The sequence below is a fragment of the Pavona decussata genome, unplaced genomic scaffold (genome assembly GCF_977016875.1).
Source record: "Pavona decussata unplaced genomic scaffold, jaPavDecu1.1 SCAFFOLD_68, whole genome shotgun sequence".
In the NCBI taxonomy this organism is placed as follows: Eukaryota; Metazoa; Cnidaria; class Anthozoa; order Scleractinia; family Agariciidae; genus Pavona; species Pavona decussata.
The window spans coordinates 657,501-673,185 of record NW_028145487.1 but is presented as its reverse complement, the minus strand read 5'-3'; the positions used below and the strand labels follow the sequence as shown (position 1 = coordinate 673,185).

Genomic DNA, 15,685 nt, shown 5'->3' with positions numbered 1-15,685 from the left:
AATGGCCTTAGAATTAAACCCATAGATAATCAATCGTATTAGTCACCCAGATTGAAAAACAGTTTTTGCGTAAAACATCGGCAAATTTCTTATCATCTTCTCGAAAACAAATGCATGTGTTATTAATCTAGAACACTCTGTCTACAAACGTCCTAACTAATCCCAGATTGTAATACCAAAGAGCAAGACTAGAATTATTATGATGCCAGTAAAGGTCTTTTTGCGATACACAGTCTTTATGTAGGGGAAGGCGAGCGACTGTTATCGCTCCTTGTTTTTCTTAGCATTATGCGCGCAATCATTGAAATCTGAATAATGTACTGTAATCTTTGGATATATGTTTTCACTTTAGATAAGTGTTGTAAAACTATATATGACGACTAAAACAAACAAACCAACCACCAACCAAATTTTGTGCTGTTGCACTTGTGTTGTTTATTAATGACTGAAACTAGGAGTGCCTCCCCGATAGAAAATGAAAACTTAGGTGCTGTTGTTTGCCTATTTCAACAGGAGAGTGGCAATCAGGAAAAAGGTCGACAAATAAAAGAAAGCTTCCTTCTTCATGGCAGCAGAAATCTGGCCTTCAGAGCCTTTGGTGGATGTAGGTCCACTGGTGGGGCTGGTTGTTGGAACAGAGGAACTTGGGCTTGGTTCAGGCATCAACATGGGCACCATTTGATTGCAGCGCTGCTGGTCGCAGCATTCAGCCGTGCAGCGTTTGAACAGAATCCCAGTAATGTTGCTTCCGTATTCACAAGCAGTGACGCTACAGTTGCCTTGCCATTCATAGCAGCCTCGTAGGCTAACCAATGTTCCGTTCGCCAACTCAGCTGTTGCTGCAAAACATCTAGACAAATGAGATCAATAATAAATATGTGAGTGGTTACGACTTGTCGTCCCTTCCGCCAAAGAAGATTACACGCAAGCGCACATGAAAAAGCCTCCCACGTGGCTACCACAACGTGTCTGACATATCACCCATTCCACAAATGGAAGAGAAATGAATAAAAGACGGTGGAATACACCATGAATTCATTTTTTTTAAATCGGATGTTTTAATTGCAGGCTCATATATAATGTCTCATAACACTTTAATTTAAAAAACCGTCAGGGTAAGAGGACATTTCTTCTGTTTTCTTAAGTACCTTACCCCTGGTATTAGAAAACGAAAAAAGCCAAGTCTAGATAGAGGCAATCAAAAGATTTCAAAGGAAGTCACAAGTATTTCTGATTTATTGCATATTCAAATGACGAATAACATTCTATACTACGTTGTTAATGAATTATAAGTAGCCTAGCAATGTTTCGAGAAAATTCAGGAGGGTGAAGTTTTAGAAATCCTCGGTTCGTGTCAGGAAGTCAGTCTTCGTGGCGAAAGTGTTTGAGTGATATTTGGAAGACTTAAGAAAAGTTTGGAGATTTTCTTAAATCTTCGGACCAACTAAAAAAAAACCTCTTGGAGATTTCAAATCAACTTTGAAAGTTCTTGAAAAAAACTTTCCAATTCCTAGGTACAAACTCAACAGTCTTAGCATCACATTTGAAAGTCGTGCCGTGACCTTCGGGTTATTTTACTAAGAAAAAAAACTTAACAAATCAAATAATTCTTACGGTTTAGATGTCGAGCTACAGCCGTCGTCAGGAATTGATGACATGTCACATTCTGGTGGAGACAGCAGTGCTTCTGTGGGACAAGCCTTGCAGTAATAACTAACTCCTGCGGATACTGATGGTAAAGCGACATAACAACAGCATTATTATTGTGTATATACATTGTATTACATTGTATTGTACTAATCTACAAATAGCAACACACGGTTTAAGGTTTGAAAAACATGTTTCGGATTACCTACATCCATCTTCAGTTTTAAATGCAAATAGAACCACTAGTCGGTGTGATATAAATACGCTTTGTATTTATATTTGTATTTTGTATTTGTATTTTCTATCTGCATTTGAAACTGGAGATGGATGTAGGTCATCCGAACATGTTTTTCAAACTTAAATTTGAACATAATTTCTTGCCTGATGTTATTTCGTAAATTTGATTGTATTGTATTGTATTTTACTGAACTGCATTGTATGGTATCATTCTTATCTTGCTGTACTGGAAGGAAGAAAATTACGTATTTTTGTTATTTGCACGAAGGGGAGCTATAAAATGTGGCCGAGTTATAAGGCTGTTTGATGTTAGAGAGCTTAACATTTATGCGTTAAGTGTGATGGAGGTACCCTCATCCAGACCTACATCAAAGTGGACAACAAATTGAACTAAAAACATGAAAGAAAAAACGATGGGCTAGAATACAAAAAATGGGCAAAAACGCAAGGTAAGACAGCAATGGCCTCAATATAAAATGGAATGGTAAGTTCTCTTAGCATGATAACAAAATAAAAGGTTCGTACCTGATGGCAGGAACAGCAAGGAAGTTGAAACAAATAGAAACAGCGAAGCCAATCTTGAATTCATCTGAAGCAAAACCATGATAAAATTGTTAGTATAGAGCGTTTACATTCACGTGACTACCGGCCATATTGGTTTACTGAAACAAAAGAAAGTATTTGCATGGAAATAGAGCTCAATTCCCAGAGGTTTAGTTTTGGACATCAACATGGCCGCCATTTCTTTGATTTGGGACACCAACATGGCCGCCGTGACGTCATGTGGAAACACTCCACATGGCGAACACCTTCTGATCCACTCTGGCCGTAGGCAGCCGAGGTAAAATTCAGTGTCCACGCGCAAATATAAAGTTTTAGCGACAGAGCCGCGCATTTCCGGCTTTGCTGTTCGCCTGTTCGCCCAAACTTTACCATCGTTCATCATTCCGCCAGCTATGCAGCACTAGTCACGAAAGATTTTCTACAAGCAATTGCAAATTTAAGCTTTATGCGTTTGTTATGTCGCTCATGTTTACAAGTTTAAAAGAAATGTCCGTCTTCGCCGATCACGGTCTAATCCAACCTCTATTTTAATAGCCTCCATGATAGCCGTCGCGCCGTTCTTAGTGTTGTCACGCAACACTCCCTCACAAAGCGTTGCGTGACGACACTACAAACGGCTACAACTTACGTGCAACTCGGTAATTCAATCGCCTCCGACTGTCAATCAATCTCTTGATCACATAGCTAACCACACACACGGTCCAGTTCTCGAAAAAAAAAAAGGAAAGGGAAATGAAAAGGGAATGACAAGGACAACACGTCTTAAACTAGCATGTGTCGCGTTTCTGTAGAGATTTGTGCGTTTTCCGCTTTTTCCCGCCTGAAATTTTGAACGAGAGCGAAAAGAAATGGAGGAGGCGATGAAAGGAGAGAAAGATACCCTCGATGAACACTGGGCAGGAAAACAGTCTATTCGTGTGATCAAACAAGCCTGTTTGTGTTATGGCGTACCAAAATGGACGTAGACAGTCGTGGAGTAATTCGAGGACAGTTCAAGCGTCGTAGGTTCGCTTTTATTACCCTTCAGTTCGATTTGGCCAGAAGAATCTACACGGAAGCTTCCTGTACATACTGAATAAATAATTCAATTCAGCCATGATTACACACAGGGTAACTTTACCAACAGTGGGTGGCAATTAAAAATAGAGAACATGACATAATAGTTTTGCGTTAGAGGGGCTACCTAGAGGGGATTTCTGGCGATGTTCTATTTTACGGAAGACGAGTTCCGCGTCACATGATACAAAATATTGCATCACGCATGCAGTCACATTTTGGTATGTGGGGGATTCTTATCATTTCAGTGGCTGCATATGACGGACACGAAGATTAAACAACGAAAGGGAGAGTATTACACAAACTGATGCTACAATCGGGCCATTACATACGCTCCAAATGAAGTTGCAAAATTCTTTTGTTTACAGCCTGGACAAGGTCATTAGTGACGTAGATGAGAGTTGCCTTAAACATAATTTTGGGATTGCGAGAGATTTGAAAATTTGGATTTTCTCTAAGAGTAAGCCCTCTATTCTTCCACCTGTTTAGTGTAAGTTTTCTTAATGTATTTGAGAATCTTCTTAAACAAATTTTCATATGCACTTCGTTGTAACTGAAACACACACCTACAATTTTAACTGATGTCTTAAATTCTTGTAGGAATGTCTCCAGCTTTCTCAAACCCAAGTAGAAGAATTCTGTTTTTTCTAAATTAACTTTAAGCCCTGAGAAAACTGAAAATATTTTAAGTATACAGACAAGATGCTCGTAAGAAGATTTATTTCTAAAAAAAAAAACCAATGTGATATCAGCAGAAAAGCGGCCGAGTTCAACCTCTTCATTTCCAATTTTAATTTCTTGGATATTCTTAGTTTGCCTGATGCTGAAAGCAAGCACCTCGAGAGATAAAATAAACAAGAGTGGTGCATGACAGAGGGCCCCCTGTCTCACTCCGAAGCCAATATTAAAATAATTCGAGGTAAAACCGTTGTTCATAACACAGCTAGACACGTTCGAGTAGAAAGTGCGAATCCATTGAAGAACGGCCCGAAGTTATATGCTTGGCGATCTTTTAATCAAGTAGTTGTTATTTAACGAGTCGAAAGCTTTTTTGAAGTCTATTGTAATTAACGTACACTCCAGTCATATTGACCTGCTTTGTGTATTCTATGACGTCGTCAACTGTTCTAACTGCGTCATATAACTGACTTACCCTTCACGTAATTGTAGTGATTGTTGTGGATCAAGTCCGGTAGCATTGTTTGCACAAGTTTTGCGACGGTCTTCGAGGTAATTCAGTGTGCCGAAATTAATGAGAGATGTTGGTCTCCAATACACCTTTTGTCTCTACCCTTCTTCTCCAACAAAGTAATCACCGCCTGTCTCTGAGAATTAGATAATTCCCAGTGATCGTGCGCGTAATATAAACAGGTGACAAGATGCTTTCCGAAAATTCAGTGTGTCAGAACGCTAAATAAAACTCAACCGTAAAGCCATCGTAAACAGGCGTTTTATTCTTTTGGGACGTTTTTAAGCGAGGTATTATAGCATTCACTAACAGTTAATTTTTCTTCAGAATTTTGCTCTTTTTTCATCGGAAAGCTTTGGCACAGAAATCTTTGACCGGAAGGTGTCTGTTAGAGTTCCTGCACACGAGCTTGAAATTAGGCTTGAGTCCTCCCCTCAGTAAAGATCTGAATAAAAACTATAAAGTTTCTTTATTATAACTTCAGGTTTTGTTGTTAAAGATTGATCCGTGGTAAAAATCTTACGAATAACGCTTTTCTTACCTCTTAAACTCTCCAAATTTAAAAAATACTTGTTCCTCTTTTCTCCCAATTGATACCATCTTTCCCTCGAACGTACTATCGCTCCCTGTGCAATGTACTCATATCTGAGGCCATACTCAGTCTTAAGGATCTCTAATTTGCTGATATTTTCAACCGATGGGTCCTGATCACACAACGTGTGAATATCCTTCAAGTTTTCCTCCATTCCATTTAGGCTCGCCCTCCTTTCTCTCGCTTTTGATTTTGATTTGCTGTAAGACAAAGTCTCCCGTCTAATTCTATATTTGATGAGATCCCAGAACAGTTTCGGATCCTTTACATCCTTAAACTCTTCGATCCAGATTAATTACTTTTTGTTTACCATCTCTACGCAATCCTTGTCGTCAAGTAAACTTGCATTAAATCTCCCAAAAAGGAGGGACCACGTGTTTGATTTTCTACGGTCGGTGCTGTTTATACTTAGTACGATTGCTGAGTGGTCTGACTTGATGGAAGGTGTGATATCAACTTGATCACTATCCTCTAGAAGAGCGTTGTCTATCAACCAAAAATCGAGCCTTCTTTGCACTAAAGGCTTTTTTTGCCTCCACACAAACCTTTTTATATTTGATATACAAATATCAACTTAATCATTATTTTCAATCTGCCAAGCGGATTCTTTTAGTTTAGGATTACCCCCATGACCATCGAATTCCGGGTCGAGGATAACATTAAAATCCCCACCGACAATGATCCTACAGTCATCGTCAATACAAGCGTTATCTGATTCATCCTTTATGCGTTCAAAAAATGTAATTTGTTCGTTAGTCTTGTTTGCTGTGTAAATGTTAAGAAATATAAATTTTTGGTCCTGCACTGACGCTTCCACAAGTTAGAAAAAAACGACCCTGGTTGTCCTGACGCACGGACTTAAGATCGAATTCTAAAGAGTTTTTTTTATCAAGATAAGGACACCTCTACTATGCTCAAAACCATGAGAAAAAAACATCTGACCTGTCTATTGCATTTTCCAACTATTTTTTAACTCTTTAGTACTGTATGTTTCCTGTAAAAACAAATGATCTGCTTGTTGCTTCACTAGCCACGCAAATATTGTTTTCCGTTTCTACAAAGAACGAATCCCTCGAACATTTACAGATACAAGTTTAAATGCAACACCCATTACAGCACAATTGTGTAAAAAGCCGCACCGTTGCCACCAAATAACAATGACCCCGTTGTTTAAAGCAGTTCCAAATTTTGAAAGGAGTAAATTTGCATATCTTTAAGGTTACTTATAGGGAAGAAAGGTCGAATTTTTCTCAAATAAATTTTTTTAGATAATTGTTGAAACAAGAAAGGGATGCAAAGGGCTTTCCAAATTGAGGTCATAATTTATGTACAAAACTTCACACGATTATATCTAATAAACTATGAGATTTATTCCTTTGTTTTGGGGATCTTTATTACAGATGGGTCCTTGCAAGTCAGCAAAAAGCTTTAGGGCTTTGTAAATGCGCGCGATTTTGAGCAATGCAAACATATAGAAATGATAGTTTTAGCTATTTGTTGACGCCTATCAGCGCCTCAGAGTCCTTCTAACAAAAAAAGCATTTTCTTAAACATTCGTAGTTTTTTTTTCCTTCAAATTTTTTCAGGGCCTCAATTAATTAACTAACTACTCGGATTCTGAATTTCATGGTCATTGAAAAACTGTGACATTATCTCCTATAAGCCCAAACTTGAGTAAACATTGAAGATTTTTAGCGTTTTGGTTGAGTTTGTGCTTTGGGAGTTTTCTATTGTTTCTAGTCTGCCATGATACAGCATTCTTGTTCAGCAAGCGTGCAATGTCCAATGAATGCATTCGGAAGTCAGGCAAGCGCGGTCATTGCAGGCCGTCGATAAAACCAGGAACATGGAACATTCCGGAACATCCCGGAACATTCCGGAACATCCCAGATTATCCCGGAACACGAAAAAAAAAATGATAATAACAAAAAAAATTAAGATAACAAACAACGAAATAAAATAAAAATGAAGGAAAAAATGAAAAAAAGTGTGTGTTTTTTATATATAAAATGAAATCACATTGTATCCGAAAGAAGTTCATATAAGAAGAAGTACAGAGTAGGTGGGACGGTAGGATAAATGGGGTGTTGTAACTGACCACACTGAATGAAGACGCAATTTAGGTTATGAGGAACTTAGGGAGGGTCCCACTTAAACTTAAATCATTGAAATTAAATGTTGACTTAAAGACGACGATTGCATAGAGAGCAAATGAAGATTTTTAGCGTTTTGGCTGAGTTTGTGCTTTTGGAGTTTTCTATTGTTTCTAGTCTGTCATGATACAGCATTCTTGTTCAGCACGCGTGCAATGTTCAATGAATGCATTCAGGCAAGCGTGGTCATTGCAGGCCGTCGATAAAACCAGGAACATGGAACATTCTGGAACATCCCGGAACATTCCGGAACATTCCAGAACATCCCAGAACATCCCAAGAAGGTCGTGTCCGAAATAAGTTAGGAAAAATCACATATTTTGATGTGGAATTAGGCAAGAGTTTCAAGAAGCGTTCTACCCCCGGTTGCAAGATGTAGGTGTAGCCATAATTATTTGTCAGTAAAAGACGCCTGACCGTCTCTGTGTCTTAACCAAAAGCGGACTGTCATTTACGGCTAAAGAAAATACGCTACTTTGGCTGGTTTGGAGCTACAAAACCCCTTCCATTTACCGAATAATTGGTTTTGAAACAGGGATTTTGCGCAAAACGAAAGGAGAAAATACGATAGAGGAACGCCTGAGGGTGTTCCGTGCTCATTCGCGTATTCCAGCTGAGCTGGTAATGATCCATTTCTGGCGCAGCCTATAGCAGACGATAAACACTTTCGCGCAAAATGAAAGGAAAAAATACCATGGAGAAACGCCTGAAGGTGTTCCTTGCTCATTCGCGTATTCCAGCCGAGCTGGAAATGATCCATTTCTGGCGCAGCGGACGATAAACACGTGCTGCAAATGGCGGGAAAGTACTTGCGCTTTCATTCAGTGTGGTCAGTTACAACACCCCATTTATCCTACCGTCCCACCTTCTCCGATCCGTACTTCTTCTTACATGAATTTCCTTCGGATACAATGTAATTTCATTTTATAAAAAAAAAAACCACTTTTTTTTTTCTCATTTTTTCCTTCATTTTTAATTTCTTTCATTGCTTTTTATCTTAATTTTTTTATTATTATGAATATTTTTTTCGTGTTCCAGGATGTTTCGGAATGTTCCATGTTCCTGGTTTTATCGACGGCCGGTCATTGCACGCGTGCTGAACAAGAATGCTGTATCATGACAAGCTCGAAACAATAGAAAACTCCCAAAGCACAAACTCAGCCAAAACGCTAAAAATCTTCAATGTTTACTCAAGTTTGGGCTTATAGGAGATAATGTCACAGTTTTTCAATGACCATGAAATTCAGAATCCGGGTAGTAAGTTAATGAATTGTGGCCCTGAAAAATTTGAAGGAAAAAAAACTACGAATGTTTAAGGTTACTCCAAACCTTCGAGGGGCTACTTTTTGCCGAATGTTTATTTTTCGATCTAATTTAAGTTAATTACTTAAACTTACATTTTCAAAAACAAATTATTTAAAATCTTACAACACGCGCGAGAACATTGAGAAAAAGGTATTTTCGTAAAAATGTCAATAAGTTTTCAAGGTGACATAATCTCTGTAAGGCGTGGACTCCCCAGCGACCTTTTCGCGGCAACGGCTTCATTTCCACTTATTAGCATTTTTTGTTTACACTCGAGTTTGAGTGCTGTGGTTTTGGAAATAGACAAGTCAATTTCTCATCACTTTGCAGCACAGAAGGTGCTAAGTATCTTGAATCTTCCCAGACCAGTGAGCAATGTTTCGTGGACTGCACATACGAATGCTCCTGAGAAAGCTGTAAACGAGCTCCTCGAAAGAGAACTCAAAAACGCGATGCTACAACTGAAAAGACACAGATGTACTTCTTCTGTTCACTGATTCAACTTGAAAAGTGGGAAATTCCTATCCTTTTAATGCTATAAATGTAGTTTAATTGATATTGAAAGCCTTATATATTCTATTTTCAATCTTATATAATAGAATGTCGATTTGAACTTTATTTTCATTTGAAAAATTCAAGCGAGTTTTTTATTATCTTGCACGCATGGAAATTATGCGTCAGTCATTAACGTCTAACCAAAAGTTTGAAAATTCATATCTTTTGATCTTTTATTGAACGGAAGAAAACCATGCTTTAAAACGTTGTTTAATAAACTATTTGAAAACGCACTACCGAAAGTAGCTACACGTTTAGTTTTTCTTACATCTCCAGTGCGCGTAACGGCCTCTCTGTTGATGCGTGTTACGTGATACTTTAAAAGATGTAAAATGTTCAAAAATCTATAGCTCGGGTTTGAATCATCGTAGAATTCTCGTTCTTGCACTAAAATAAAGCTATTGAAATGTGCTATGAGATGCAATGAGATATTATTATGCGCGGTTGCTTTTTATTGAAAAATATTCGCATAAACTTTCGTTTCCGGTTTTGTTTACAAGTTCACGATTCACGCTGCGCACTTGTACTTCATGTTTACTGATTTCCCCTTGAAACTGTGCAACTCTTATGTTATTATTGCTTTAAATGTACTTTCATTAAATTTAAAAACCTTATATATTGTAGTTTTAATATTCTATAACAGGCTGTTCATAAGAACTTCATTTTCAATTGAAAAATGGAAGCAAGTTTTTATCATGTGGAACGCGTATGAAATTATGCGTCACTCATTAACATTTAACCCGGCTAAACGGTTTAAAAAAGTCGTATCTCTCGACATATTCAACAAATAAAAAAAATAAAACCATGCTTTTAAACCTCATTTATTACATCTTCGAGCCTGGTTAAGTGTAGGAGATTGCCTTTAGGGGTTCTAGTATTCTTGCACATCTTGGTCTATAAACCAAAATTCGAAGACTTGAAATGTTAGTTTGTTACTGAACACAAACAAAATTTACCCGATAGCTTTCATGTTGGCCACTAGTGCCTCCCTATGATGCTGCATTGGCGCTTGCTTGTCGGTTTATCTTCTTTTCTTTTCGTTTCTTTTTCGTTAAACGTTTTTTCCCCTAGGTAATGCCGAAAACGTGCTCGCAGAAGCTAACTGGGAAAAACATGACTGAAAAACTATAACTTTCCCGCGAAGCACCATTTTGCTTCCTGTGAACGTCAGGGGTTCTACTATGTTATTGGCTGGCGGCTCACAGTGTCAGCCCGGTGTTAACATAATTCTCCGACAAGGCGTGTCATGCTTCCAAATCATTTTAGAAGGCGAAAACTCGCAATACGTTTTCTGCAAGATGCCTCCTCTTCAAATGAATTAATAGGGTATGTAGAATTGACGAAATTTCGTGAAATTTCGCCCGAAAGTTAACTGAACAACAAGGAACAAAAAGGTGTCGGCATTTTTTTTTAAATCAAATACTTCCCTCCTGGCCGCCTCGGAAAGCAACACGTTTGCAAATTTTTTTTTACTGGAACTTGACAGATATATTAAAAGAAAACCAATAGGAACTGACGGGAAAATGCTCACACCCTTTGAGAGATTGATGATTTGTGATTAACACTGTGCAGCTACATTTCCTCAGAGATCACGTTTGATACCCGATTAATTCGACGGAATGGTGCTCTGTCATTTTACTGTTTACCGGCTTCCTTTGCCTTAGCAGAGGAATAACCAAAATAGTTTATAATTTTATCGAATTTTGCATTAAATAAGCTTTTTATCGATATATAGATTGTGGTTGTTTCCTAAAAAACAACGCACGTACGAATTTTTTTCGGGAAGGCACCCGCGAAGGTTTGGAGTAACCTGAAGAAAATGCTTTTTTGTGAGAAGGACTCTGAAACGCTGACAAGCGTCAACAAATAGCTAAAGCTATCATTTCTATGTTTGCATTGCTCAAAATCGCGCGCATTTACAAAGCCCTAAAGCTTTTTGCTGACTTGCAGGGACCCATCTGTAATAAAGATCCCCAAAATAAAGGAATAAATCTCATAGTTTATTAGATATAATCGTGTAAAGTTTGCTTATCATTTTTACATAAATTATGACCTAAATTTGGAAAGCCCTAAATTTCTCAAATTGGGTCTTTGCAATTTTGTTGAAACTCTGTTCAGTGCAAGGGACTAATGCGCACTATGTGTAGCCGAGAGATTTTTACGAAATAAAAAGCCGGCAACAGCAGAATTTCGACTCAGACCTCAAAGGGGCGTGGCGCTATTCCAAAATACTTGCCGCCGATTTCTAAAATTATGCACCTTATAAATAAACAAACCAAGGTGTTAATAAAAGCAAAACGTGCATAAAATTACTGTTCAAACTGGATTGAGCAATAAAATATAAAATTGAGAGCAATATACAGTTTGTCTGGCTCAACGCGACTGAAATATGCTAGCTTACAACCCTTCCTTGTGTTTTTTTAGCGTTTTCCCCCTGCGCTTTCCTTCGTCGAGCAAAAAAGGCTATAAGACTTCGAGCACGGCTTCTTGTGCGGCCCTTTGCCCCACTGGGGGCTCAAAGGACTAAGAGGGAGAGACGGCTTCTTGCTCATTGACCTCCTCAATACCATAAAACCACAAACTTTTCCTTCGATATAACGGAATTTAGCAGATTCTGTTCCATGCAGCCTAGCAAACGGTAAAGTTACTTGTTTTCTTACCTTTCCTTTCTGCTTTTGTTGCACCACCTACTTCTGACCTACGACGAGCGCGTCTAGGTACACACCTTGCATGAAGTGGTTTGCAAACAATTCCTTGAGATCCCAAAAGTCAATGGTATGGTGGCCAGCTCTATTGTTAAAAGGGACCAATGGTATAACGAATCGACACGACGGGACAGCGTTTTCACATGGCGTCACGGCGGCCGTGTTGGTGTCCCAAAACAAAGAAAGGGCGGCCATGTTGGTGTCCCAAACTAAACCTCTGGGAATTGAACTCTATTTTTGTGCAAATAGTTTGTTTTGTTTCAGTAAACCAATATGGCCGGTAGTCACGTGAATGAAAACACTCTATAGACAGCAAAATCAGCGGGATTGTTTTCTAGTGTATTGACATACAATGTACAACGAGATGCCGCAGTAGGAATGGGGTAAGTGCTGTGAGGATAGATTGAGGCGCGCAGGGTGTCATGGGTCCAGGCGAAGAAAAATTTCGACTGGCAGATTTCGATCCAATATGGCGTTCGTCCGAAGACTTATTTCTTTTTTGTTGGCTTGTAATGTCTTGCTGCCGTAATGGCTTCTTCGTGGGAAAATTCGCGGGAAGACGAAATATGACTGTGATACTAACCTTCGATCCACAATTTACTGAAAGCACTGTCCAAATCACCCCCATCGTCTTCCCGCGAAGAAGCCATTACGGCTGCTCGACATTACAAGCCAACAAAAAAGATATCACTCATCGGGCGAACGCTGTAGCTCATTAATTAAATACCAAACTCGGAACCCGCAGTGAATTTTGACTGCAAGAAATGTCTAAAATTACTCCGTTTTCTCGAAAAAGAGCACTGTACATTCCCACGCACGATTGCACGGATCTGTCAAACGAAATCTGTCAGTCGCTTTTTTTCCTTCGCCTCTTCCCATGACACCCCGCGCGCCTCAATCCAGTCTCGTATCCAATCTTCTCACAAAACACGTAAATAGCGATTGGGTACGAGTCTGGGTTTAGGAGGTACAAATACTGGAAAGGTCTTAATAAAAATGACATACCTTGCTTCTAAGGGGTATTGCCTATTGTCTGTTTGCTATTTTGTGTTGACTTGAGGTCATTTTTTAGCCAGTTATCACTGCCTATGTTTCCCACTCTTTCCCTTAGAAGAAAAATTCTCAACGGCTGCCTGTTACCCAATATCCCTTGCACTCAAAGGTCATCGTCCCACTAGTAATTAATTATTACACGTACGCTCTCTAGTGACGCGAGCTTGGACTGCCTGTGACGGTACAAGCATGGATGCCACATCATTGTCTTTTGGATCTCTAGGGATTGGTTGCAAACCAATTAGCAATATTTACTCTGGGAGCTTATATATCCCAGTGAGAACTCAGGGTGAAAGTAAAACCTGTCCAGCTTCCAAGAAAATTTAAAAAGACCACAAATGAAAGAAAAATAGTGTTGGCAATTTGGAATTACGAGTGTTTGGTTTATCAAGAGAGTTGATAACTAAAGGGTAAATTTCTGCAGGATCATTTGATTGAAATAGCTGTCTTAATTTATTTTACGTAACGCCAGCCCAGCGGTAAAGCTAGTTTAGCACAATTGGGAATCGTGGCCTTAGAAATAAAGTTGAACCTCCTCTTGGTACCAGCACTCGTAAGCGACCACCTCACTTGTACGACCAGTTTTCCAAAATACCAAAATTTCCCCAGTCAAATCACTACAGTTGGAACCTCTCGTAAGCGACCACTTCTCGCAGGCGACCGCGACCACTTTAGAGATGACAGCTTGCAATTTTCTTTTGTTTTTAACCTTCTGTAAGCTACCACTTGTCACCTACGTCCTCATATCCATCCAATGTTGGGAGTTTAACAACTTGCCTTTGTAACATTATCACATGTTCATTCTTGGATAGTACAGGAGACATGAATGTCACAAGGGAGGAACCGGGTTTCCCCAAATAGACTTGTCCCATTCACTATATTAGGTGATTTTTCGGGCAAACATTAACTTAGATACTGAAATTCTTTGGCAATATAATTTTGGAAAGTTTAAAAATATTTAAAAATGTTTTTGTTAGCGACCACGTCCCGTAAGCGATCACCTTGGCTTGACATTTTGGGTGGTCGCTTACGGGAGGTTTGGCTGTAAACCCATCAGTAATCGTACTAGTTACCCAAATTGAAAAACAGTTTTTGGGTAAAACCAAGCCATGTGTCCTTGATCTAGTACACCCTGTCTACCAATGTCCAAACTAATCCCAGATTGTAATACAAAAGAGCAAGACTATAATTATTATGATGCCAGTATAGGTCTTTTTGCGATACACAGTGGGTGGTAGGGGAAGGTGAGTGACTGTTATCGCTCTCTGTTTTTCTTAGCATTATGAAGTCATTGTAATCTGAATAATGTACTGTAATGTTTGGATGTATTTTCTCACTTCAGGTAAGTGTTGGAAAACTATAGGAGACGATTCAAACAAACAAACCAGCCACCAACCAAATTATGTGCTGTTAAACTTGTGTTGTTTATTGCTGACTGAAACTATTGTAAAAGTGCTTCTCGATAGAGAATGAAAACTTAGGTGCTGTTGTTTGCTTATTACAGCAAGAGAGAGGCAATCAGGAAAAAGGTCGACAAATAAAAGAAAGCTTCCTTCTTCATAGCAGCAGAACTCGGGCCTTCAAAGCCTTTGGTGGGTGTAGGTCCACTGGTGGGGCTGGTTGTTGCAAGAGAGGAACTTGAGCTTGAGCTTGGGCTTGGTTCAGGCATCAACATAGGCACCATTTCATTGCACCATTCCTCGTAGCAACATTCAGCTGTGCAGCGTTTGAATGGAATCCCAGTGATGTTGCTTCCGTATTCACAAGCAGTGACGTTACAGTTGCCTGGCCATTCATAGCAACCTCGTAGGCTAACCAATGTTCCGTTCGCCAACTCAGCTGTTGCTGCAAAACATCTAGACAAATGGGTTCATTAATCAATGCATGATTGGTTACGACTTGTCGTCCCTTCCGCCAAAGGAGAGTATACGCAGGCGCACGTGAAATCGCCTTCCACGTGCCTTCCACAACGTGTCTGACGTATCACCCATTTCACAAATAGAAGACAAATGAAGGTGATAGAGTATACCATGAAATCATTTTCTTAAAACGGATGCTTTAAATGCAGGCCCATGAAGTTCCATAATACTTTATTAAAAACAAAAACGTCAGGTTAAGAGGCCATTTCCTTAGTTTTCCAACGTACCTTACCCCTGGTCATAGAAAACGAAAAAAAGTCTAGATAGAGGGAGATAGAGGGGAACATGACATGTCAAAGGAGGTCAGTACTATTTAATTTCTTATTCAAATGACGAATAGCATTCCGTACTAGCCTTACACTGTTCTGAAAAAATTGAAGTGAAGATTTAGAAATCCTCGGTTCGTGTCAGGAAGTCTTCATGGCGAAAGTGTTCGAGTGATATTTTGGAAGACTTGAGAAAGTTTGGAGATTTTCTTTAACCTTTGGATCAACTTTAAAAAACAAAAAAATCCCTGGATATTTCATACCAACTTTGAAAGTTCTTGAAAAAACTTTCTCAAACTCATTAATAATCATTGAGAGAAAACAAAGGAAATCATTACCGTGAAGGAGGTTTGAAAATGTGCTTCGAATTTCTCCAAGAATTATCAAGAGTTTTAGAAGCTATATCAAACACTCGAAAGCGTGTTTCCTCCTATTTCCAAACAC

General features: G+C 39.0%; 2 protein-coding genes across 6 annotated transcripts in view; both read right to left on the bottom strand.

Annotated features, from left to right (window-relative positions):
* Positions 1–435: 435 nt before the first annotated feature.
* The window catches only part of LOC146477871 (uncharacterized), a 43,272-nt gene continuing 28,022 nt past the window's right edge, over positions 436–15,685 (bottom strand). For 4 of the 5 annotated variants that reach the window (XM_085112973.1, XM_085112970.1, XM_085112969.1 and 1 more), the window contains exons 2-4: positions 2,410–2,473; positions 1,615–1,729; positions 436–850 (exon numbers count right to left, since the gene is read on the bottom strand). In XM_085112973.1, the coding sequence (XP_084969099.1) occupies positions 502–850; positions 1,615–1,729; positions 2,410–2,473 (528 nt within the window). In that variant the 3' untranslated portion in view covers positions 436–501. Of the gene's footprint in view, positions 851–1,614; positions 1,730–2,409; positions 2,474–11,958; positions 12,038–15,685 lie in introns of those variants that run through there. The other variant, XM_085112971.1, reaches the window with a different exon arrangement.
* LOC146477872 (uncharacterized) overlaps positions 14,533–15,685 on the bottom strand; it is a 2,208-nt gene continuing 1,055 nt past the window's right edge. The window contains exon 3 of the mRNA XM_085112975.1: positions 14,533–14,912. Within this exon, the coding sequence (XP_084969101.1) occupies positions 14,555–14,912 (358 nt within the window). The 3' untranslated portion in view covers positions 14,533–14,554. The remainder of the gene's footprint in view (positions 14,913–15,685) is intronic.